This window comes from Eurypyga helias, unplaced genomic scaffold (assembly GCF_000690775.1).
Source record: "Eurypyga helias isolate BGI_N326 unplaced genomic scaffold, ASM69077v1 scaffold2862, whole genome shotgun sequence".
In the NCBI taxonomy this organism is placed as follows: Eukaryota; Metazoa; Chordata; class Aves; order Eurypygiformes; family Eurypygidae; genus Eurypyga; species Eurypyga helias.
This window is the reverse complement of record NW_010236410.1, coordinates 21,217-49,061: the sequence shown is the minus strand read 5'-3', so window position 1 is coordinate 49,061 and position 27,845 is coordinate 21,217. Positions and strand designations below refer to the sequence as shown.

Below are 27,845 nucleotides of genomic sequence, written 5' to 3'. Positions count from 1 at the left end.
TAGTCCCAGAGAGCATGTCCCCACCACCACGGTGTCAACCATAGACCTACAGTGGGTGAAGCACTGCCTAGACTTTTTCCAAGGTGCGTCTAGTCCCAGTGCTCACTGTGATGCCCCCAATTTCCCCAGAGGCATTATGCCTTACAAAGGCAAAATGCCTCCAGGCACTGCCACTCAACCAAGGCACCTCGTCCCCCTTCCCAATGTGGTTCAGACTTTTAGGAGTCATAATTGAGCCCCATGGGCCTGATTCTGAGCTCAGGGAATTTATCAGTTTAACTATATGACTCCTTATTAGCCTGCCGATTATCATAATATCTTTGTGCTCTCTAGCTGGAGCTAAACCAATGGAAAATTCTGACGTTAATGGAAATGCACTTAGTTTATGCAACACAGATCTGAATCTGGCCCAATATATGGGGGGAAAAAATAATTATAAGAATCAATTCTTGTAGTAACTATCAAAAAAATAGATAAGAAACCCTCTAAGTAAGACTGCATTGCATCAGAATGCATCACTAAATTGCAGATGTTAAGGCAAAACACCTCCCAGCTCCCTAGTATAGTTGAGGATTCGGCTATGTTACCTTCAGTGATAACTTGCAGTAGTAGGCACTACTCATCAGTGTTCACAGGGAGAAGCTTTGGTTAATATCAGACCCTTTGTTGACTTAGCTTCACACTCCTGTGATCTTTAGCTTGTCACATTTGCATAAACTGAATTCACTACAGCGGAAACAGACGTTTACGGTCAATTCACTCAACAGAAATATGCTATTGGCTATCCACGACTCCTGTAACAAGGCCTAAATTTATGAGATCCAACCACCTACAAATGGGAAATTTGAAGTGTAGATAGGAAAGTTTAGGTATGTGAGATGTGTGGGTGGTTTACAGAGAAAAGTTAATGAGCTACAGACATGGAGGAGAGAAACTAGCAAATAGTAAAGAAAATGGGTACCATTATTCCCTAAATCTGAGAATACCACAAACATCTTTATGTGTCAGACCAATTTCATCTCACAGGTACAATGACAAAGAGTACTTCTCAGAAAACCTTAACAGTGTAAGAGAAGTTGCCCACTAGATCCTAACTACATTTTTTAAACAATTTAAATCACATTCCTTTTATTTTTAAAGGCTATCATGCATTTTTAAATGTCCATTTTTACACAGTCATTTAAAAATAACACTTAAAATGTATCTGAGAATAAACATTTCTGTATTTACTTCTTGCATTCAATGACAGAATTTGTTGATCAAATCAGTTTTAACTTGGTCTTTGTACTGTTTAAATTCTGCCATGCTCTGTGGACCCTTCTCACACTGTGAAGAAATAAATACCAAATTACATGATATGGGCTGTAAAGCTACAAACACTGACAGGACCACTAATGTACAGATTTAGACTCTTGAGTTCTGATAATTTCCTTTTATAGCCAAATTTTGAAGATTTATTAGTCTATTAGTTAGTCTGTTAGTCTAAGGATATATTTCATGTCTACACAGATTTCCAAAGTCTCTTTCTAAAAAGAAGCATTTCAAGTAAGATTAGTACTGAAGTAAAACAAAAGTTCTCTATTATGTCTTGATTGATAACAACGAAATCTTGGTGTAGTCCATAGCAAAACTTACATTGACTTTTGTTTGCCAAACCTCCTGCAGTATCAATATTGACAACAGATAATACCAGGAATCTCTCTCAAACCAGTGAGATATTCAAACCAAAAGAAATATTGTCAGTGTGACCACTGTAGCAAAATCAACAGTAGACTCCTGATGCTGACTTTGAATCAAGTTTAAAATAATAGACCAAAGTTGCTTTCAGCCCCAAGAAACTGAAATAAAGACATTTTCCTTTTCAGAATGCCTATAAAGACACGTTATGTATGGAGGCATTCAAGCATTTAAACATTAAGTAGGTAAAGGCAAATACTTAGGGCTTTGCCCTGTAGCCTCTTCTCTGACCAAAACCTGTCATTTAACTCAAATGGCATTTTGCCCTCGTACAGCCTGAGGTATCAGGCCTATAATTCCATTTCAATAAAGTCTTCCATTTGCAAATCCAAAAGGAAGCTGGAATGTAGCTTTAATTTCGCATATAAAACTATAAAATTTGTGTCAGAATACAGATTTGAGAATTGCTTTTTAAAAAATTATGTATATATTGGGAATTAACAGTGCAATACCAGTTGGTTGTGTGAAAATCTTACCTTGTCTTTCTTCAAATGTATTTAAAGAAAAGCTCTCCAGTTTTATAGGGAATAAAATAAAAAGGGATAAGTACTTCATGATGGGAAGCAGATCCCACAGCATTCCATGCAGATCTCCAAGCAATCTGAAGATTCACAACATGCGTCCATTATGCCACAGTCCATATCGCACGGGCAGTTACAGTCATCCCCCATCTCGTCCCCACAGCAACAACAGCAGGCCTCCGATGTGCAGATGCCACAGGATGCTTGTCCCAGAACAATGTTACAGAGGGTGAGAAATTCACAGAACAAGCAAGCCAGGATACAGTGAACACAGCAATCTTCATACGTACCAGTTCAGTAGCAGGTCATGCATGGACAAACAAAACAAAAAGCAAACAGAAAAGGAAAGAAAAAAGAAGAAATCATGAATATGTTATTCTAAATTCAGATATATCACAATGTCAAATAAGTAGCTGAAACACAATGATTCAGAACAGACATAAACTAACACCACAAAGAACATGTTTCCCATCTTCAAGGTCATTCTGGCATCCTAACTTGTCTCCAATTCACTACTGAGTTTGGTGCAAGTTTCTTTCTCCCACTTCACTTCATGCAAATCCCAAGTACTAAACATCCACTTAGATCCATTTCTCCAGTCATTTATTATGTAAAATATCCTTGTCTTTCACCTTCAGTTGTAACTTCTTTCAGTAGGCCCACAAAGTGATTTAAAAAAAAAAAAAAAAATCTTATGAAGGAAACTATCTAAAACTATTTCCAGCCTCTCCCACTGCACCTTGCCCTTCCAAGCCTGTTTTGATGGCTTGCAAATTATGAAAAAAAATAAGGGAGTTGCCACAAGACTTCTGCTTTATTATTTTACGCACACCACAAAACCAGCATAACAGCATGTTATATGTATTTCTTTACTTCCAACAATAAATAAAACATCCGGTCAAAATCTCTTCTACACAGATCTCTTGACGATAAGATTTTCTCTTGCAAAAATATGGCACCCGAAGAGTAAATATATGGAAGAACTTTAAAGAATTAATACATCCATGAGACATTACAGGAAAACACAAAAATTGGAACTTAATGTGTCAGTGAAAAGGAGATTGTAGGAATGAGGGACTCAGAGTATGGTAGGGGTTGGAAGGAACCTCTAGAGATCATCTAGTCCAACCCTCTCTGACAGAGCAGGATCACCTAGAGCAGGTCACACAGGAACAAGTCCAGGCGGCTTTTGAAAGTCTCCAGAGAAGGAGACTCCACCACCTCTCTGGGCAGCCTGTGCCAGTGCTCTGTCACCCTCACAGTGAAGAAGTGTTTCCTCATGTTCAGGTTGAACCTTCTGTTTTCCAGTTTATGGCCATTGCCCCTAGTCCTGTCACTGGACACCACTGAGAAGAGCCTGGGCCCATCTTCCTGACACCCACCCTTTAAATATTGATAAGCATTGATAGACCCGGGGCCCATCTTCCGGACCCCCACCCTTTAAATATTGATAAGCATTGATAAGATCCTCCCTCAGCCTCCTCTTCTCCAAGCCAAACAGACCCAGCTCTCTCACTCAGCCTTTCCTCATATGGAAGGTGCTCCAGGCCCTTCATCATCTTAGTGCTCCTGCGCTGGGCCTTTTCTAGTAGTTCCTTGTCCTTCTTGAACTGGGGAGCCCAGAACTGGACACAGTACTCCAGGTGAGGCCTCAGCAGCACAGAGTAGAAGGGGGGGATAACTTCCCTCAACCTGCTGGCCACACTCTTCTTAATGCATCCCAGGATGCCATTGGCCTTCTTGGCCAGATAAACTCAATTGTTTTTCACTCTCCTCTCATAGTAAGCACAAAACATGTATAAAGCATATTTAGTTTGTAAGAGGCAGTGAACAGTCATCCAGAAAGAAAATGAAAACTTCAGAATACAAGAAAAGTTCAGGAGAGAGAATTATTGTCCTAGTCTCAGCTTTCATTCGTTTTTTTTTTTTTTTTTTGCTTGCAAGCCTTGAATTCCTCCAGCCACAGACAGTTGAAGACTAGGAAAATGTTCTGGGGAAAGTATCCTGCACCATCTCATCCTTTCCCTTTCCCTCATATCTGCTATGAGGCTGGTAGGAAAGACAGGATATTGAGCTTTACGGGCATTTGGCCTCACCAATCTACAGATGTTATGTTCTTACAGTTCGCAGGCTGCAGACTGTTATCACAGGGGAAAGCTTGCAATTACCTCAAACAGTAATACAATTACCAGGCCTCCTAAACATATTTGTAATGTTAAAAACGATGCAGTGACCATGGCAAGCATCTTGACTGATTCAAAGTACCTCTAACATTGCAGAAACTTTGAGTGCAGGCCAGTGTTGAGATGACTTTACACAAGCAAGCCTGAATGCTTACAGCAATGCAGCAACGGAGGCTCAGACTCGCAGAATCTGTCCCAAGAAGCAAAGTAACCACCTGAGCTCTTAGCTCACACTAAACATCACACTGCTGAGGACTGATTTCTCCTACTTGCTACACTACTTAGATCCAAACTTAGCTTGGGAATACCTGTACTGCAATGTGGACACAGACGTAACATACATAATGAGCACTTATGCTCCATAGGAAAAAAGGAAATGTTAGGAAAAGCACACAGGAAATAAAAACAACCTCAAAAACTCCTTACTACTGTGCAGGAATTAAAACTGAGAGGAAACCACAAGTAAGATTAAGGTGGTTTTAAGGAATGCTGTTGCTTGTACTAAAAGGCTGCTTTTCCTGAAGAAACAGTGTCGCTAAATAAATGACCTTCATAGAAAACCCAGAAGATATGTGAAATAAAGCTGGGGAGTATCAGTTCACTGAAGAGGACCAAAGCCAGACCAATAGTGATTAATTAGCTGGTTGTCATGGAGATGGTGTTAAATTTGTTCAGGTACAATCTCCTTTCAGATTTTCTTTTAATATGAAGGAAAAAGATAAAGAAGCCAAGAGTTGTAGCTAAGAAACCTTCATATTTGAGGAATTGAGGTTTTTACTATGTTGCATCTTTAAAACACAGCTGAAAGAAGCTAATATCACAACAAATTTTCTTCTACAAGTCTTCTTCAACAAAACACTAATAAAATTTTATATGTATCAGTATTGAAAAGAAGATGCTCAAATAAATCTTTTCTGTTTCATGCAGGAATGTGTAAAATTGCAGGCAGAGAAATACACATTTACAGAATGATAATATAAATATTTACAGACGAGCAAGAGACAGAGTTCATAGGTTAAACAAGAGACTGCACTCAGAAACCACTTCTGGATCACAAAAGAACTTTTCCCTCCTCATCTAAAAAACCCCACTAAATCTATACTTACAAGGAGAGGCTGTTTTGATTTAAATAAAGGTATTTCATAGGTAAAAGACATCAAAAATGGTCCAAGACACAGGAAGAAATTTCGGCCATTAGTGCTAGGGTGGGAACTCAGTGGAGGGGTTTTTTTTTCAATCTCTTCTTCACTGACTGAAACTCCAAAAGGATTTATTTACCTACTGTTTATTTTTATTTCCTTCTCCACAGACTGCAAAACTCATTTTCCACTCAGAAAATACTTATATAATAATTTTACTTAACCTACACAAACACTTAACATAAACTAGAGATACCTTTTACTGCTCTCTTTATTCTTGGAATGACTCATTTGTACAATGAACATAAACTTTGATCCACGTTTCAAGGACAAATCTGAAATGATCATGTTTTTATATTCTTCATGTTATTGACTTTTAATAGCTATCCAGGTAGCAATTATTTAACACATGACAAAGCATTCTCTTACCTAGCCCTACCTAACTTGCTGAATTCAGAATCATGATTCTAAAGGTCTGTAACACATTCAGATAAAATGGGTGGAAGAATAATTTCTTTCATATATGACTGCTACTTCATGGTTTCTTATCTACAGATGTAATCATGAGGAAAAGATACAATCACAGCGTGTTTTTTTGTAATAATAACAAAACCACGTGCTACACAAAACTCACACATCCTTCTCTAGTACCCATATACCTACAGCAACCTGTCAGTTCCATAGAAAAAAATTTTTACAGCTAAAACCCACTTCCCTTCATTGCTGTTGCAGGGTGTCATGATCAGTGGAATCCAGCCATCAAGAAGATGCTATTTAAGACTCAATCCAAAAGAGATGATCTCAGGTTTTTCATTACCATGTTGGAGACCACTAAAATATATTTCATTGCTTGCACAAAATTCCCTAACAATTCTTTGCTGCTTCCAAGACCAAAGAGACTATTTTAAATTACAGATTATTTTAAATTTCAAAACTACTCTAACATTTTAAGAATAAAGACTATATTAATTTCTGCTCTTTGACATTACCACACCACAATCCTAATACTCTTTGCAGATGAGTGAGTAGTGGAACACATTAATTGAACTGTAACGAAACTTAATTCATATATTTGGGAAGAATTTGGAAAAAAAAGGTAAATTTGATGATCTTAATATCTGACAACATGTTTTCTGAAAATTTTGAATGTATTTTTGACTCTTCTGATAAAGAAGTGATATAGCAATATCAGTTATGACACTGTATTACTGTAAAGAGAAGCTAGCTTAAAAAGATCTATTCCTTTACTTAATTTTTTGTTGTTGTTTGACAATTAGATATTTTATCATTCTTTTTTTCCCATTCAATATACTAATGCAATTAAGGATTAGAGGTGGCCCTTTACCAAGGACCAAATTCCATCTGCCCTGATGTTCTCAATACAGCACTGTTGATAACACTTAACTCCCAAGTTTCTTGGGATTGAAGTTCTCATTAAATACTTTCACAGTGAAAGAAGAAATCACTCTGTCTTATTACGTTAGCCCACCATTAACGAAGATAAGCTTTCCCTTAAAAAATTCCACACTACACCACACCAGTCTAAATTTCCATTGCTTTTCATTTCTTCTATTACACTTTAATTAATGCAGAAATGCTACAGAACAGATCGGCACTTTCCAAAAGTGAGGATGTAGGGTGTCAAACACTGTACAGAGCTATGTTTTATTTAAAAATTAAAAAAAAGCCAAATGCACCACAAAACACACAAGCAACCCAAAGCAGTATATTTAGTTCCTTTATCAAATGCATTTATAATTTCATCATAACACATGATCACATTGTTGACTCTGACCCAAGCTCCCATAAGCTATGATGAATGGCAAAAATTATGATAGGCTTGGTCTGTGGTTTAATAAAATATACTATCACTGCCCAATGTGCAGTTGGGGAAAAAAAGAGGAGCTTTCAGACACTCAAGCTTATCTTCAATTATGCTTTCATTTTGCCTGGGATGAAAGTTAGACCTGAAGTTAAAAGGGTCATCCCATGCAGTATTTTTAAATACCAATGTAAGTAAAGCTGTTTCCTTAGCCCTTTGGCACATCTCCAAAAGTTACAGATTTGTTAGGGAACTTGATAAAAACTGTTAAACAATGCCAAGACAAATAGAAACCAAACCAACTCATCCAATTTTTTGCTGTTTATATCATACACACACATCCAGCTACTTTGTGCTGACTTAATCAAAGAGTGTATACAGAACCTGTAACATGTACTTTAACTGGGTTATAAATGTTACCTCAGACAATATCCAGACAAGAAATAGCCTAAAAACCCTTAAAACTATTTACACACTGTTATTCAAAGCCCAGAGGGCCCCACTCTATACCTTATCCCAGTTGTAACAGCTATGCTCATTTAAGGAAAAGAAACAGTATCAATAACAAAACAACTTTAATTTTTGTCCATATCTTTAAACATTTGCATGTGCACACCACTTTTTGTTTCTAAAATTTTTGCATACAGATATTACCCTTATATCCAATTCTTTTTAAATACTGAAATAGACATTTCTTTTATTTCAGCTTCCCTTTTATCACCTCCTCCTCATTTTTACGAAAAAATGCAGCTCTGCTTAAGAAAGAGACTTTTCAGAGAACTATCGACCATAGAAACTGTACAAGGGATGCAGAAGTTAAACTGAAAAATGTATAGAAACACACGCGCGGGCTCATCTCTGCTGCTTTTGTAATGTTTGACACTAACCTGTCACAGACTGACCCAATAAGCTTTCATAGCGAGCAGGCAGGTCACATATGATAAAAGGGTTTCATGTCTGCAATGGTAAATAAGCTCACTTACAGGATGGTGACCTTGGCCAGCTTCTTACTAACTATATTCGCTGAGTTCAGACAACTCAAAACAAATCTCCAGGCACTCTGCTGTCTCACAGCGAGAATCAAAAAGGGCAAAACCGCAATCAAAGTGGCAGCTGAGGTCCTCAGCAGGGGTTTACTCCGGGCCCCCGCAGAGCCCTGAACAGAAGCCCCAGCAGGTGCTACAGGCGTCCCGCCAGCCAGCAGTGCAGAGCCAGCAGCGCCGGGGATGAACACGCGGTGCCGGCAGCAGAGAAAGCCCACGGCCAGAGCGGCACGGCAAGCGAAGAGCAACCACCTCAGCACAACTTGCTAAAAAGTGTACACCACACAGAGGTGGGATATAAACTTACTGATCAGCAGAACGCATGCCGTCACACCACCTTTCCTACAACATACGGCGTTGGTGTGCAGCCTCTGCTACCCATCCCCTTCCAGAAAATTCCCTGCACCCAGGAAAGTTCTCAAGGGAAAATAAGAAACGTCGAAAGAACAAACTGAACTATCATGTGGAGTATAGTTATCCCTAGATAACAGTGCTACATTTCTTTAGATGGGTGAAAATGCAGTTACAAATCACAATACATGTGATATTTCAGCTTTTTAAAATTGAAAAGGGTCATCTCTATTGATCAAGACATTTAAAATGCCGCCGCAGCAGGCAAATTGCACTGTGAAACACATGGAAACTTTCATCAAAGTTTATATTCTAAAGTCTCGATACAGTTACAAACTCAGGAGTAAAATGAGACCAGGTTGGATGAGGCTTTGATCAACCTGGCCTACTGGAAGGTGTCCCTGCCCATGGCAGGGGTGCTGGAACTAGATGATGACAGCAACATGTAAATTTTGTCGCAAGTAGAGAGATTTGCAGGATATTAAGTAGCTGCTTAAAGGCTACTTAATGCTATGGGATGGATTTCAGAAGTGTATGTATGTTTAAAAAAAGAGAGAGAGACAGAGAGAGACACAGCAGGTATTTCTGCAGTGTTACCACTATTCATGGTATAATGCACACTCATACCAAATTTCTGTAAATAATATCAATCCAATGACAGACAGTATATAAAAGAAAACTTACTGCTGCTCTTGTGGCACTCAAGAGGAAAAAAAAAATCCTATTCAAAATTATATGCCCAAAAGAAAAGTAAATATGACTTAAAACTATTTTTCAGTTTATACAAAGTTACATAAACCGCAGTAAGATGCTCCTACTTCAAACAGAGGTCTGATACCCTGCTAAGAGAACTGCTCGCTACTCTCCATGTGTATGCACCCAGTAGTTCTTAAGACCCTGGCTTAGCACAAAGGCTATTTGGTGGACTTGCTTTGTCTTCAGTTAAGCCATCAATATCACCTGGGATACTGTAATAAATTAATGTAGTCAGCAGCGTGAGTTAAATAGTGCCCACCAACCCCATGCTTGGATTCAACATCTACAACAGATGAAGTTGCATTATACTAAAAAGAAGGGGGAAGAGAGTCTCATTCAAATGCATCCTGAGATGCTGAATTTTAAACATTAGATCTAAAAAAAACAAACCCACACATTGGGTGAGATTATTCACCACATGTCTAAGCTCAGTAGCACAAGACACACAGTCCAGAAGGTTGAGGAAGGTTGCCTCAGGCCTTGTTCCTGGAAAAGCACAAGTGGTTACTTAAATGTGACGGCAAGCCCATGTTGCCTGTCCTTCCCCCGAGCCTCACCCTCATGCTGCAGGCTTTCTTTATCTACTTCACTCCTGCATCTAGCCTTATTATGCTTCCAAAGACCTATCTTGAAAAAAATCCATGGAAAGAAGATGCCTCTTAGTCCTTCTCTGGTTTAGAAAACCTGAGAAGGAATAAACTAAGATCTCACTCTACATACAGGAGTCAGGATCATGACCTGCTCACCATAATTTCATAGAATCTTTTCAGCTGGAAAAGACCTCTGAGATCATCAGGTCCAGCCATTAACCTAACACTGCTAAGGCCACCACTAAACCACGTCCCTAAGCCCCTTGTCCACACGTCTCTTAAATCCCTCCAGGGATGGCAACTCAGCCACCTGCCTGGGCAGCCCGTTCCAATGCCTGATAACCCTTCCAGTGAAAAAATTATTTCTAATATCCAATCTAAACCTCCCTTGGTGCATATCCCTAGTTTAACAAGCTACCATTTCCAGATGAACACAGTAATTTTGTATGCTGTCATCCTTTTGAATATGCAAAGTATCACCCTAAACCCAAATCATCACATTACTGGAGTTGTGGGAACTACCCACAATGTTAGTAACTTGTGAGGTCACAGTAACTTGACCAGAAGTGAGAGCTCCATTTCAAAACTGAATTAAAACCTGTATTACCTCTCTCCATCATTAACTTTTTATGAATAAACAATTGCTTTGATTTGAAAAAATGCATAACATCAAGCTTCATAAGATTTTGGAGGAAAACTTGGTTTGGTTTTTACAAAATAATTAGTACCTACTTCATTTTGCCCCCTCCACCTCTGTGATTAAATTCCTCTTCCATCCCTTCCACTGACCAGTTTCTTCTTCCTTTTCATCCTCCAACTCTGAATATGTCATTATCAGTGTAAGGGAAGGTAAGTAATACACATATGTATGTATTCAGCTACAGGTTTCTTCATTTTCTAACATCTTGATTTACTGTTCAGCTGTCTCCTTTAGACCTCCTCAGCTCTTTAAGTTGCTCTGGACAGATACCGCTGCTTCCAAACACAGCAGCTAGACTGCCTTCTTTCTACTCATTTAAGATTGCTTTTTTAGGTTTCCAAGGTGTTTCTCCACACTACACATAACAGGTGCAAGAGAGTGACATTTCCCTTTGCTAGTGATCTACTGACCAGAGTTTTGGAAGCACTGTGACACCTCTGACATCAACAATTTAAAATATTATTAAAATATCTTTGAATAAAAAAATATCCTTTATTCCCAATATGCACTGAAACCTATTCAGTCTCTTTGAAATATCTTTAGAACTGAAACAGTATTTAAAAACTGCTTTTTAAGAGAGACATTCCTATTAATTCATAATTCCTTTGTTTTTTTGTAGTGTGAGTTATGGAGCTGAGTAAGATTTCTTCAGGGACAATGAGGATTAATAATAGATGCAGAGGAAAAGCAGAGATGGTGAGTGCACTCACACCCTTCTAAGCTTCACTAGATGTGGAAGTGTTTCTAAACAGCATATTCGGGAATGCTGACACGACTCCATACACTACAGGTTCATTTAAAAAGGCAGATTTTAAAGCTTTTCTACTAATGCTACCAAAATGTCTGTTACATTTTAAGCACTTCAACGCAACATCAACTCCAAAAGCTCACAACATGTGACCTACAGCGCAGGTGGAGTTTGCAGCTGGAACAATGAATGAAAGAGTTGTTAACTGTGTGTGGGGGGACTTTGCTGGGAAGGGGGACTTTATAGCTTGCATTAGGGCTGTCTAGTACTTTAGAGAACAACAAGAGCAGTACTGACCTTCTTCATGGGAAGAAGTGATATCCTGGGTAAAACAACACTGGACTTCATCTAGCTTTCTGGTGTATATACTGAAGCCTGCAGTACATGGCACAACATGCTGCGCTTGCGAACCTTTTAGATAAGCATAAGCCCAAATACGCCTCTCTGCAGCATGGGTGACAAGCCTGGATGTTTCTTGATTCTACCCTGCTTCAATCACTACCAGGTTTTCTGTTCTCTCAATAAATAAGATGTTCTAGAGCAAAATAACTCCCAGATGTGGACTTATTTTGCATTACAAATAGATGTGGTGGTCCAGAAATATTCACATCTTGTCTTTTCAGAAGAAACAAGAATGCATATTTGGGAGGGACTAAGAAAAAGTGAAAAAATATTTTCTCTTTTCTATAGCCTAAACTCATCTTGATGACCAGAATTTTCATTTTTCTTCCTTCTAAGGACATATTCTATTTCTTTTCTCTGGCCACTTTTTTTCACTTAAGTTAAAGCAAAGCCAAGTAGTTAAGCAATGTTGCAAGTAATTTCCAATAGTCTCCTATCTCTTCCATCTTCCTGTAAACCTTTTCAATAATTTCAACAGAAATGTCATTGGATCAGAAGAGACAACTGCTCACAAAAATACCTCTTTGCCTACAAAAGTATGATTCATAATACGAAGAAGCTGTAAAAATTAGGTTCAAATTAATTTATGTATATAATTTTGGAAGAGTGTCTATGCAATCCTCAGTCACAGGATCTACTAGTGTACTCCTGTGTTTTTGTATAGTTAGATGTATTTATCTATTGATGGTTTAAATACAATGAAACTCCTCTGAGCAAATAACCTGGCTAATTATATCAAGACTTTAAGTGTGGCCTTCCAGAAGTAGTCATGAGGGACTCAAATTTCTTAAATTCATGAACACAATAATTTGAGTTACGGATAAACCATTTTTCTTTAAACAGTGATCTTTTCTTTGTGTTATTTTAGATATTTCAATTGACCATTGCCAGAGCCTCTGATTATGCATCTCACCAAAAAAATATGGATGATAGAACAATTTATGTATAGATTGATACTTCCTGCAAGGTAACAACTTAATAAGAATACCACATATAGCCTGTAATTCCTTCATACAGGGTAAATTACTGAAAAGCTGAAGAAACTGTCAGAAGGCTTGTGTTGGATACTAAAATCAGACTTTAGAGTCTGCAGCTATTTCTGCAGGTATCATTAATTTCCTCCTAATCATTCAGTAATTTGACATAATCATTGCCAAGGTTATAAAAAACAAACAATACCCCCACTCTCTGTATTCATTTCAATGTAATTTTAAAAGAAAAAAGGAAGCGATTGCCATAAATAATTGTGTAAGGGCAAGAACAGGGCAGGCACTATCTCTTTAGGACTTTATAATTTCTTTTTCAGAGGTTGAATTTCCTAAATTCAGAGTCCTGCACTTTGTGCCAGTCATCCAACACATCTAGGCTGCTTGACTTACATTTTTTTGATATATAAGAAAAATATTGGACTGGAGGGTGAACTGGATTTCTCATAACAGAAAGATATAAGGGTAATATAGCATGTATGAAGTTTCTAGTTTTGGAAAGAAATGTTAGAGGACTGAATTACAACAGAAAAAGAATAGTAGGTTCTTGAAGATCGAAAAACAAACCACAAGCAAGGAGGACCAGCCCACGGCACAGTCTGAGAGAAGCTGTTCATGATAATACTACACAGATTCACTCAGTAGATTTGATTGAAGTAGTTGAAGTCAAGAGAAGTCACTCCAGTGACATCAGTAGGCTTCATTCAGGCCACTATGTGCAGTCTTTCTGATCCCTCTTTCTTTCATCTAGGCTGAGAATCCTCCCCATTTTACTGAACAGTACCATTTCCCATTTCTCTGAGAATCTGTGTCTCCAGAGTTTTTTTTAACCAGTCGCAGCTATGCCTGCATCAAACCAAAAAAATTCATAGCCTCTGCACCCTTCTTGTAATGGGCAGGAGCAAAGCCCATCCAGTATATCAGTGCTAATGGAAAGGCAGTGGATTGAGGAGAAGCTCAATACTCTTGGACCATTAGATTAATTGCAAGCAGTGAAAACACACAAACAATCACACACAAACGAACACACACACAGAGCTAAAACGTAAGGGAAATTATTTACTTTTGTTTATGTAAGCTGTACATATGGAGTACAAAGCTTTTTCATGCAAATTATTTACAGACCAAATACAGCATAAGGCACATTAAACACTGAAGGACAGGTCCAAATTTTAGACCTCACAGCTAGTCAGAATATTTGCTAGCAGAACATTTTTAAAGGTAAACTCTACGCTCATGGATCTTGCTATTACTGGATTTAAATATTTACTACGCTTTGAACTAGCACTTTAACATTTTTTTCTGGTGTATATGTGAAAATGTTGACAGAAGTTCCTATCAGTTCAGGATACTAACTAGAGAGACTAAAATATTATCAGACTATGTTGACCAAATGTTTGAAAGCAAGAAATCTCCCATTGCTTCAATTTCCTTCAAATACTTAATATTTTCCTTTGGGGAAGTAACTTGTGTTTTATCATAATGATTTCTATTTGCTTCTGGAGCATGAGTCATGCTCTTCAATTATTTTCAGTTGATTGTGTAATTATTAGTGAGAATAGGGTTTGGCTGGTCTGTATTCAATTTGGGGTTTTTTTAATAAGAATTTCTGCTTACCTTCAGGTGAAGTACCTGGCTTCTGAGAAAAAGCAGAGCTTATTTTACTCTTCTTGCTGCTGTTGCTGTTGACAGACAAGGTGGACTGAATTTTTCTGTGCATTTTTTCTGAAACAGGCGCCGAAAATTTTCTGTTTTCTGCAGGTGCATGCTTGACCCCGTTGTGAATTCCACTTCCATTACTCAGACCCACGTGGCCATTTTGGATTTTGCCACTTTCTTCCTCACTCCTTTCCAGTGCTGAAGCATTTGGCTGAGGCAAACGTTGAGGTTGTGCTTAAAATAAAAGAAATAAAGGGTTAATATAAAGTGTAATTTGATAACCGAATACTTTAGGCCAGACTGAGAAGGCAACTTTCATTCCTCTTATTGACGAAAGAATAGACTGAAAAGTTAACATTACCTACCCTATCAAAAAAAGAAACCAAAAAAAAAAAATCAATTGATTAAAAATAATTATTAGATATTCAGAAAGCACTTTATGTCTGTATGAGGCCTAGATTCCTGCTTTGTCACTGCATGGTAAGGTTGCTCTGTGAATTAGATAGTGAGAAAAAGGCAAGCAATTTGAATATGGAAAAAGTCAGAAATGAGAGAAAAAGTAGCAAAACTGTGATAAACTTGGATTAAGGGAGACAAATGAAGAATGGGGGAAATGCAACAGGAGACAAAAAGGTATGGGAGAGAAGATACCAACTGCAGTAACAGAAGTGAAGTTGCAGGTTGGCCAACCTGTCAGTCTTCAGAAAATAACTGGAGTGACAAGGTAAGGGGTCCTTGACAACGAGCTACCACAGACCAGTATATTAGAGAAGAAAAGGAATATCTAGGTAACTAACAACAGTTTGAGCTTAAATTCATAAAGATTGTGGATTGCTAAGTGTAAAACTAATCAAAATCTGGTTTTGTGGAGGAGGTGACCCCGTAACCAGAAGGAATATGCAAACACTGCACAGCTGTGGTAAGCCAGAGCCCATATTTCTCAGTTCAGAATCACACTTGTCAAAATGGCTGTAATGGGCCAGTTAGGGCTTTAATGGCAACAAACTGAAATGGTCAAAGGGGAAAAACACAAAACCTGTCAAGGCAGGAATCTGCAGTGGACTGGTTAAGACTCTAAGAGTGCATGTAATAAACTCATTCTAATGAGAGGGCACAGAACTTGACCATTGTCTCTTGAGCTACTGTACCATACTGTATCATAAAGGAGCATACTTTTAATGACATGGAATATAATTTGTCTATGTATTTAAAGTCTGTATCTAAAGAAAATATGCAGGATTTTTTTAATGTAAAGCATTGTAAGAAAAGAAGTAGTTTACAATTTAAGATTCTTATATAGAAAAAAACCCACAGACTTCATTCAAAAACTATATAAACTATACACATAGCAACACAAAAAGATTTCATAATCAAAAAGCATCAGCCCAATCACTTCTCCTGATCAAAACACTACAGTACCATGCTTGGACTCAAAGAGGTTTTCAAGCAGTCCATCTTCAACTATTTATAAGTCTAATGTAAAGGAAAAGCCCAGATTCTACTGAACACTCAGCTGAAGAGAGATGACATGGTGCTGCAGGTTGCTCTCTTTTCAGATGATTCATGTTCATTTTCAGATGATGTCACAGTATGTATTTCCTCATATGTAGATTACAGGGTGTCCAAGATAACAACATGTATACTCAGTTATCTTCCTTTAATAGAAGCACTTCCACTGATCACCTCAGGTGCAAGTGACCAAACTTTTGGGCAAATACTACTGGGACACACAGACCAACATGGTCTCTAAAAAAAACTCTCAGTTCTGAATTAGCTGAACAAACCTGCAATGCTTCCCTTTTATCAAGGGCACTGATACCATTCTCAGATTGCTTCCTCCAACTATCATAAACTTGTCCAGATTACACTTCAGATAAGTCTTAAACTTTAACATGTTCACAGGCAAAAAGAGTTACTTTTCATAATAGTTTAACTAAGAACTGGTTCTTTTTTTTTTTTTTTTGCCATTTGATTTTTTTACTCACAGCAGCTAAGATTTTAAGATTATACCCTAGACTACCCACATCTATCTAGGTCAGAGTAACCCTGATTGAACCTGCTTTACAAAAGCAATAATTTTATGTTGCAGGAAAGAAAGGGAAGGCTGGGGGAAACATTTATGCTTTAGCCTCCCCAAAGACATTGCAGGGAAGACAAAGATCATTCCCTTCCATTGCTGGCAGTAACTGCTCACAAACCTGAAGCCAACAGGGCAGGAGCACAATGCGATACAAGACTTGAACAACTAACTGTTGCCCAAGAAGTTTTTCATTGGCAATACTGAAACTGCTTCTCCTTTCAATTCTGCATCAGTGCTTGCAAAACCTTTGAACAGAACCACAAGCAAGGTATTTTCTTCACTCTGGGATTCTATTTGTAGTATAGACTCTGTTAGCATTTCCAGTCTTTTGTAAAGGTCCTGAAACAAAATTTTAGGGATTTTTCTCCTATGTGAATAGGATTTGTTAAAAATATGCTACCATCTGTGCAAAACTAATTTTGTTAAAAATCAAAAGGTATTCCTTCCATTTAAAAAAAACCCCAACAATGTAGACCTAACCATAGTCAAAAATAAAATCTTTGGAACATCAGAAATCAAAATTTTACACTCTAAAATTAAACAATTTTAATCCTCACGGCTTTATTTCCATTATGCCACTCAAACGTAAATTGTCCTATTAAGGAACAGTGTTTTTCGTGTTCCGTGTAACTATGTTTCCACAGTTGGGAAGCATAGGCAGTGCAGTGTGAGGAGTGGTGCAGCTGAACCAATAACCTAGAATTACTGGAGAAAGGTTAACCCAATAAATAAAAGCAATAGACTATACTAAACATACTGTATGTCTGGACAGCAAGTTTCTAAACCTGATAGTTATAACCTTTTCCAAGACAGGTAAATTGATGGTGGCAGCTTACAATCGTTTGCATATTTTTGGTGCTTTGCTACAATAATAGCTTGACAAATTATCCAAAATTCAATCTTCAAAATTAAGCATGTTTCTGTCAAACTGTGGGTGAATGGGAAGTCTTGGGGAATGTAGAGAATTATGTGGTTTTGCTTTTATTATTATTTTTACTAAGGGTTTGGGGAGTTTCTTGGTGGTGTTTTGGGTTTTTTTTTATTTTAATTTTGTATGAAATAATCCTTTTCCCAAAGTACTCTTACTTCTGTCTTTTAGCATTAACATACAACTTTTTAGCTGACTGGCTTTACAGTATTCACATGTGATACACAGGTCAAATCAAAATGGAATAAAACCCCAAATGGATTAGTTATCTCAATTTAAATTTATTTTAACTTTATTGATAATTTTGCACTGGGGAGATTTGAATCTTATGGTTAAAACACACTTGAAACCAATTAGGAACCATATGACCGCATTCTAGCATAAAGAACAAAAGCAATTGACAGTTCCAAGATTAAGCCACAACCACTCAGTTTAAAACAGAAATATTTTTACCTTATTTTTAAAGGTTGTGTATATCTTAAAAAAAAAAAAAAGGTGTAATATGGGGAACGACACCATGCTTCTTAAAACACAGTGATACCCAGGGACTCTCACTCTCTCTTTAATGATCCACTGCTCTCATTCAGCTGTCTTTCTTTTTTCAAATCTTTACATATGTGACAGCTCTCAAAAGTAGACCATAGACCATCTGGCATTTTCAGAGGTGTAACTTGTGCAAATTCAGCTCTACTGGGAACACAATGCTATCTTCTGCCTGCGTTATAAAAGATACAATAGAATGTAGAACTTATGAGTTGTTTTGAATTATTCATTTTTTGCCTGTATATTCAAGAAATTTTACAAACTCTGCATTTTGTACTACATAATCACATGCGTTAAAGGTACAAAGAAACTTTTTGACACCTCTTTTCTACAGAAAGATGGCATTTTGTTTGATATGTGAACATTCAGCGCCTGTTATATCATTCTAAACAGGCCGTGTGCTGCTACAAAAGATCCCATTTTACACTCTATGTATGAGCAAAAATTTTATTCTTGATATGCAGTAACTAATGCAATACACATCAAAATTTCAAATATGAGTTGGATGAACATTCAGCATCTTCAAATCAGGATGGCAGTGGTCCCTTTACTATATGTTAAAGATTTAAAAAAAAAAAATCATTCCTCACACAACATAGAAATATTGTCATTTCAAACATCCACAATGAATAGTTTTAAATGTCCTAAGAAATACTGTGCTTTTTAGGTTAATATGGTTTTAATCTTTAGCAAAACCAGTAGATTTAAGTCAATATTTTACCCAGTACTAACACTAGTGGATTTTCAATAAGAATGATAAATATTGGATTAATGATTCAATAGACTGAATCTTTTTTGATAGAAAACTAGCAGATAATGTCACTAGTTATAACTATACATGAATCTGCTGCCTGTGGAAAAGCAATAAAAAGGCAATATATTGCTATAGCATATAATCTATTAGTGTGTTTCACTGCTTACTTGTCATTGGTTTCCTTGCAAAGTGGGCCTTAATACAGTAACTTCTGCTGTTATTTAACTGACTTTACATAATAATTTAATTGTGAGGTTACTATCTGGTGAATAAATATCTGAGTACTAAACATTTACTATAGTTTTGGTGGTTTTTAAGTAACTATGCACATTCTCATTCAGACTGCAAAATCCTTAGCACAGTTTAAATGAATATGCACAGAAAAATGCATGTCAACACAGGGAAACTCAACCGAAAGAGGACAGTCTAAGCTATCATTAGGGATTTTAGACAAAACACAACAACAAACACACATGGAATAGAGACTCCTTGAAGTCTAAATGAATCAAAAGAAAACATCAGGATGGAAAGAAGAATTAAGACAGCTAATTTATAGCCTAATCACATCAAAAGCAATTCCAAGGCAGCTGATACAGATGCCCATGGAGTTTGCTAGGCTAACCAATGCCACTGATGGAAAAAGTACGTCCTAGTTTACAGCCTGAGTCATCCAACTGCATACCCAGAGAGATAAGAACCCTGTTTTAATTCATCTATGACACAATAGTTTGTGACATTAGATCAGGCCACAGAAGCAGTATTTTTGCAGGTGGACTAGGGAGGACTGAAATACACAACTCCTGGGTTTAAATACAATGTAACCTTTTGTATTTTCAAATAGAGAGATTACAAAGTATCATTTCATGTGAAAATATCAACACTTCTCTGCCTCCCAAAACAGTTACAACCATAACAAGATGAGCTCTTTTCAGGAAACAGAGATCCTGCTTGGGTCAATTAATGTTGAAAGCCAAGATCTACATCGTAATTTGAGCTGGAGAAACTGCTCTCAGCGGTAGCTGCTCCTACTCCCTCTGTATGAATCAAATGGAAGAGATCACATGCAAGGGAGGTAAGAATCAGTCCTCTGTTTTTTATCAGTACTTCTTCTTAACACAGACCTAAGCTTGAGGGAAAAAATAAAGCAAGTGACAGATAGTCATGGATTACACAGTAAAACCAGAGACTGCCTGGATTCTAGAGTAAAACTAAGGTAATTCCAAACTGCTTCTGGAAAAGACATAAATTCTTGAGATATAAAAGGCAACATTTCCAACTGACTAGCAAAAAATCTTACCTTTTCAAAAATATTACAAACTGTATGCATTCATATTCTCAATAAGCATAAAATTTCAGTGAAGCTGGGAGAACTCAAATATCAAATCACTCTCCCTCCCCACCTTAACTAAAATCCTGACTAGTCTCTACACGGATCTTCAAACTACATCAATAGTTTTCTCTGCCTAGCTTTCCAGAATATTAACATTCAGATTACAAGATGTACCTCTGAGTCAACCTGTGAAGTGGCTTTTGTCAGCAATTATTTTTGAATATTTTCTAGGACATAAATAGCATATACTGCAGCTTCCATATCACAGAAGGCATACATTAACTAAATAACAAGGTACCATCAAGGTACAATCTATCTTTTAAAATCAATTTTTTACACTGAATTTTTTATACCATGCTGACTTTACAAGGAAAACAAAGTACCAACTAACAGCATCAACCACCTTTTTAGAATTGCTTCTTGTAAGACATAAGGACATCTTCAAAATGAATACAATATATTATTATGAAACAGGATGTCCTTTGTAATGAAAATATTGTAGTAAAATTGCTGGTACGAGTTTTACAGGACCCACACTGAGAACACTTTTTGTTAAAATACGTCTGAGAACACATCCATGGAACACCAGGTATAACAGAAATGGGGCTGGCAGGGGACAAAGGGAAAAGACCTTTTATCCCATCAGCTCAGTCAGTGAAGGGTTGACGAGAACAGCAAATGTGTGCATGTGTGTTTATGGCCTGAGAAGGCGACACAAGTGAATGAGAAGGTGCCACGAGTACTCTTAAATCTGTGCAAAGACACCTGCAGTGCTTCCAAAGGAAGGCACTGCAGGACCTTACACAGTGTTTGAAGGGTTGCAGGAATTGTATAGAGATGTCTTTGACATACCCAGAAAGAAGCAGTTACCACAGGGAAGCATGAAAAGGGCTGGTAGCCAGAGGTTTACAAAGTTGATAGGCATTCCCACTGAAAATGTGGAGTGAATTTCTCTATTTACAAATCGTCTTTCCTGACGTGTTTTTGCAAAATGAAGAAACACCTGCTGTTTTTTTAGTGATGGCAACGGGAAATTTTTAATCATTGCTGAACTGAGTAAATCCTTAACATTTTCAATTACCTATATTTTAGCAATTATCTCAAAGTCCAAATATCCTTTTATCTTCGAATTACCATCAGATTATCAGTAAATTCTCTTTTTTTATCATACACACATCTTGCTATCATTAGCAACGGTTTTTGTGAGACTGCAAATACTGGCATCTATGACAAACTTTGCTGATGACTTGAAAATTCTTGCTAGATCACAGTATCATTAGAAATAAAGATGTTTCACATAATGCAATGATTGTTAAGCCACATCTACATAAATTGGAATATAGTTCTTACTGTAGCATACAGTTGTTCACTTCTTGAGAAAAACAGCAGTAGCTCGCCATGAAAAATCCAAGAAAAGAGCCAAACACAAAAAAGGACAATATAGGTAACAGTCATCCAACACCTTGGGAATAAATTTCTATTTAAAGGGGTGTTCAAAAGTGGGTCATTTTATTGCAAGCTTTTCACTTGCAACATTAATCTACCCATCTTCCTCCTCATACATTCTGCTAGAGGACTGGAAAAGAATTGCAGTATATTTGCTCTTACGTTTCATATCATTGCAACTACTTAAGGCAGTGGTAACCATTGCACAGATGTGTGCAATGGCAGGTTAAGTCATGGTCACCATTCCAACATCCCACAGGCATATTGATGGTGTTTTACACATTCATTAATTACTATTGAAGCTGATATTTTTGGATTTAAGGTGAAATACCTAGTTATGCATGTTTTCTATGTAGGTATCTAAGAGGCATCTTAATCTACTTGATTTTTTTTGCTGTTGTTAAATCTTGCTTTATAATGCACAGTGACTTGTAGAAATTGTATTTGAGAACAAAATAGTAAATGCATTAAGAATCAGAGAATTAGGCTTTTTGATACTTTCTAAAGTGCTGAAAGTGATCTATTTCTCCAACACAAATAATCAGTAATTTAATAAATGAAGACAGTCCCCCACACTATAAAGGATACAAAGGGTTCAAACCCAATACAAACCCATCTCACTGAGGAATGGAATGCTTTGCTTCTGGAGCTCTGATTTTAAAAGGAAGGTTAATTAACCACTAGACGCAAAAAAGGTAATCCAAGCTGCTGGCATGACAATTACAGCAGTCATGCAATTAGTACCTACCACAACATATGGTTATACCACTGCGTAAAGACACACTGGGGTCCCATGGAATTTAAGACATTAAGTCAAATATTTCAAACAGTTCTGATGCCCCTCACCATTGTGTTACTTGTTCCCAAATCAAATAATAAACATCAAAGGGGAGCTTCAAACAACAGGATATCCCTTGCTGGGTATTGCCTCATAAGCAGCACAGCAGGATGTACCAGACAGGAGAGATAACCTCAATGTCATTTACAGCCTTAACCTGGGCAAGCGCACAAACAGGTTTGGCTCCAGCATCTCTTACTCCCTTCCTTAAAACCCCAGGGACCACTGACAAACTAGACAGGAAAGAACATGGGATGGTGTGGCAAAGGAGCTTCGCAGCCTAGCCCGTTCACCATTTGCCTCTGAGTGAGAAAATACTCAAAGGTCAGTTTATTCTCTGCTGATCATATATACTGATTTTTCAGATGACAAGATTACAGTGTTCTGTAAACTCATACAAATATACATAAAAAATGGCTGTACTTGGTTTTAAAAAGAACATGAAAGCAGATGCTTGGAATGAGCAATGTTCACTGCTCCCTTGATTTCTAGTCCTTCACTCGCATAAGTGACAGAATTTCAGAAGACTCCAAACAGTACTCCACCTCAAGTGTGAATCTGAGGTCCTGCTCTCACTCCTCTGTCTTTTGTCATCTCTGTAATTCTAATACCTAATGCTATTAACAAAACTAACAAGATGCAGAAATAAAAAAATAGGAGTCAAATCAGAACAACAGCAACAAAGAGAGGGTAATGTGAAAAGATAGTAGGAAAACACAGAATACCAGTTCAAAATATTAATACATACATTGATAACTAAGTTTCTGATCCCTTTGCTGCACTTATTCTCTCTTTGCTATTCTTTATCACAACCTAGAGCTGAGATGCTAAGTTTGGCATCAGCTGATATCAATTACCAGAAAACCAAAGCAAGAAAGAGGGAAAGCACAGCTGCAAGGAAAATGGAACAGGAGAGGCAAATGGGCAGGAACCATGAGGAACAAGCTAAAACTTGGGATTTTGCATTATTAAAACAATTGTAGGGCAAAAACATCAAAAGAAAAAAGAGCAGATAGCAACCACCCAGAAGACGACAGCACTGGAGGGGAAGGAGACAGAAAGGGAAAAACACATAGTGAGCTCAGCCACTTCAGTCTGTGAGGGCAGAAAAGAGTAGGGAGGAAAAAACAAGGAAAAAAAAAATCACAAGTTAAATCTCACCAGAACTGAAGTGTTTGCTACAAATTTTACAAGTAAGAAAAGAATTAAATGATAAATTGCTAGTTGATAAGCAGTTAAATAAAATTAAGATAAACACATTATACTTATACAGTGATCTAGTGTTGAAGCAATAGTTCCCCATTTGCTCGAGGTCAGAGAGGCTCCTGGAGCCCAGACCAAAAATCACCCACATTCAGCAACAGCGGCATAATGGAAAATGGAAATTCTGTGTCAGAAAGCAGGGCGAGGACTTGAGAGCCACAACAATAACTCTTCATGATCCAGCTTGTCATTACTACAGACTAGATAGTTAATAGAGTGATTGTCAGTAGGAGAATAAAGATGTGGAAACTTAGTAAAGAGCGCAGCAAGTATCCATTTATTTCCCAATCCTGAAAAATCAAAGTGTGAGGAGAAAGAGAAGCAACATGTGTCTGCACAGTCAACATTAAACAGACTGAAAAGAGTTAGTCTCTGCTATGGGTGTCCTTCAGCTACGGGAATTCCCTCATGGCAAGCAGGGTCTAGGAGATGGGCGCAGGACCTCCATCACCAATCCAGCTGGCTGCTATGCCTATAGGCTGGACGAGTGGGGCTTCCCCCTCCCAAAGCACTCCAAGGACCCCAGGTCACCAAAAGATTTTGAGCCACACACAGAAAGTCCAAGCACAGCTACTGTAACCAAAGCTGGCTCTTGGGCTGCCTTATGCCACTAATACACCAGCTTGGCATCAGGATCACCCAGAAATGACAGCTCTTTTGCTGGTTTTTGAACTGCTTTGGTGTGCCTTGAAGAGATATGGCACAATCTCACCCAAAACGTTTTTGTGCAAGCTGTACAAATCACATTCTTGAGAATACACCTTGAAAAGTCCCCTTACCAGAGCCCTCGAAAAACCTAAATTGTCTTTTTTTCCTTCCCTAGATTCAAAACTGCAAGCAACCACAGACTAAAGGCTGCCTGTGCATCAGAGCTCACTGCCTTTTCCCTTCCCCACCCTGCAGGCAGTTTAACTTTGTTCTGCACTAAACCAGTAGTTTCATATGCTGAAAGGAAAGGCAGTGTTCTATTTCAGAATATAAAAATTTATCAACTAAGAGATTTGTGCGTTCAATCCAAAGCTGAATGTGCTTAACATGTTATCATTGTCACCAACAATTATCACATAGGAAAATGTTTTTTACTTACTCCTTATTTACTGTATTCTACCAAAATGATCTAGGAAGTCCTCTTTCTGACTCAGCTGACCAAACCCACCCATCCTGGCCAAGCTTTCATACGTGACCCCATTACCGGAATTCAATATAAAAAAAAAGATGCTAAATGAGACTGCCTGCTGCCTCCCCATACATCCCTCAGAGCAGTGCAAAAGTCAGATTGCTGACCGTATCGGGTGAAGACCGAACTTCCTCTAAAAATGATGCATTTAGTTTCCTGAAAGGAAGCAAAGCATAAGCTGCTCAAACAATTCAGAAGAAAGCTCTGATATCTGAGCCATGCAGTTACAAATCTGTCCTGCTAAAAAAATAGTGTCCCATCAGTAACCAACAACTACAAGCACAAAAATTCAGAGAAACAAATGCGTTAACACAAAAGAGAAAGCACCAGATTATCTGACGAAACAGGCAAATTGTCTTAATGAGATGAAATTACCTGTAAAACCTTTTTTTTCTTTCATCCCAAAACTGAGCTAAAATTCTGATTCTCTATTAATGAAAAGATATAAATCTCTATGAAATTGTTCTGCCCAAACAATTTCAATATAGTAGAGACCAGTAGCACCTGCAAGTCCTTATACTGCAGAACTGACTGAATAGCAGCAGAATGCTGGGGTTTATCTCTAACATACAGAAAGGGAATATTCTTATGTCAACATGTTTAAAAGCATTCAACATTGCATATGGAATCATTTTCATTCTCTATTAAAAATATAAAAAATATTTCTTTCAACTTACCAGACTACATACTTTGGCCCACTGAATTTTTTTTATTTCACCTTTTGTTCAAAAATACTTCTAAGTAGCATTTAAATTTAGATGACGTCCATGCTCTGAATCAGTGCTTCTTGCAATAAGGATCTTTTTTCTGAAAATCTTTTGTTTTGTCTTATTTAGAAGACATACTTCCCTTTATTTGCAGAGAAAAAGAAAATTCTTTTGTACACTGATCACAATTACTTATTTTAAAACGGACTGCAGATACAGCAGTGAAATCTCTGCTAAGCCAATGTTATTCACAATACTGAAAGCTGCCCAGTTTTACACCTAAAACCATTTTGTTACAAGGTTTTGCAAATAAGCTGAAGGATTTCACAGAAAAGAAACAGCATTTTAACTGTAAGCATTAGAATTTACATTTACTATTTTTTTCTTTTTTGTCCTTTTACAATTCAAGAGCTTTAGAAAGTCATAGCTGATGCAGCAAAGCTTCTCTTACCCAAAAAGATCTGAAGTGCAGTGGCAACCCCTGTCTCCTGGCAAAGACAGCAACTACACTACACGCAAATGACCTTCCTTTGCTCCTTCGCTGCCTTCAGCCCCATAAGAGCATTAATGTCATCACTAGCAACAGCAGCTTGACCAGGCTGGTGATGGGTGAGCCAAACTGCTGCCTCTATCCCTTTGTGCTTTGCAGCTGTTCTATACTTGGGAAACATTTCAGCCTCCCTTCTTCCATTTCTTGACCCCAAACAAAAAAACTCTTAGGAAACCATTCAAACAAGTGCCAAAAGGGCAGAACTGCACTGTTTCTGATACATCCTTATCCACTCCGAAGTTTCATGCCATCTGCCATTTTACTTGCACTGCTGCCATAGCCCTGCCACTTGGAGTTAATTCCAGCACCCTCTTCTTTACTCTTCACCATAACTAGCTATATATTATTGGTTTTTGCTTAGGCTGCTGGAATTATCTCACAATGAGAACATCTCCCTACCACCTCATACTGAATTAGTGCTATGCTAATTTAGACAAAATTCCTTGTTTCTGTACTCTGCGGTACTGCCAAGCCAAACTACTCAAAAATCATCAGTATTTTATTTTTCAATACATCCATTTTATTGGCATTCACAGTTTTAAGCCTTTAACTTTCAGCTTTTGTCAGTAGCTACTGTCTAAGAGCTGGTTAATTTTTTGTTTATTTTATGAAAATTTAAATCTCACATAATGACATGACTCCAGAAGCTGAGATTTTCATAGCATGATTTTCATTAAACAGTTGTTTTGGGTTTTCTTTCTCTGAATGCACAGGTTCTTTTCATAATGTTTAATTTATTGTTAATTCTCTAATAGTCAAAATACTCATTCTAATAAGAAGGTTCATTGCTACTTGCAAAATAGTTTAAATGTTGATGTTAACACACAGAAGCTGCAGTGAAGAGGCCTTTATATTCAAGCACTTTAAAACCATTTCCAGTCAGCCTCTGAGCACAACCTTCCTGTCATTGCTTACAGATATGCAGCTGTAATAGAGAAAGAAGTGAGAAAACATGAAAAAGGACTGTTCAAACAAACAACAAAGATAGGTAAAAGAGGGACTAGAGAAAATTATGCAAACAGAAAAGAGAAAAATGGCTTAGAGACAGTAACTATAATAGGGATGGGTCAGTATTTTCTCTCTCGTTTTACTTTATAAAATAAATATGGGAAATAGGATGCAGAACAATTTATTAGGAATGGGAACAAACCTTCATCACTCTTCCAACTTTGATTCCACCATGATAGCCACCACTTCTCTTTCTGCCATATCTCTAATCCATATCCTTTATTTTCTTGTCATTGTGAAACAGATTTCTAACTCTGAGTTTAAATTTTGAGACCAAAGGGGATTATTCTACGGGAACCTTCCCTGTGCTATCAAACAAGTCTTCTCTCCTTTTCCACAAGGACCTGTTCCACAAATATCCAATGAAATATTGATAATGAGACCTAAAATTCTTGCCCTATTCCAGCTATCCCAGCAGAATCTCTGGTGTGGATGCAGACATCATAACAAAAGAAAGCTTTTGGCAGGTTATTTTCTGTTGTTCATGGAGAAAGCATAGCACAGCAGATGAGGTCTCTCCATTAGACTGTTCTTCCCAGAGAGCTAGAGTAGCAGATGCTCTGTAATACACAAATGGTCAAAAC

At 37.5% G+C, this 27,845-nt stretch overlaps 1 protein-coding gene across 1 annotated transcript in view; it reads right to left on the bottom strand.

Moving 5' to 3' along the window:
• Nucleotides 1-2,272: 2,272 nt before the first annotated feature.
• The window catches only part of MDFIC (MyoD family inhibitor domain containing), a 46,573-nt gene continuing 21,000 nt past the window's right edge, over nt 2,273-27,845 (bottom strand). The window contains exons 3-4 of the mRNA XM_010147050.1: nt 14,596-14,871; nt 2,273-2,536 (exon numbers count right to left, since the gene is read on the bottom strand). Of these exons, the coding sequence (XP_010145352.1) occupies nt 2,289-2,536; nt 14,596-14,871 (524 nt within the window). The 3' untranslated portion in view covers nt 2,273-2,288. The remainder of the gene's footprint in view (nt 2,537-14,595; nt 14,872-27,845) is intronic.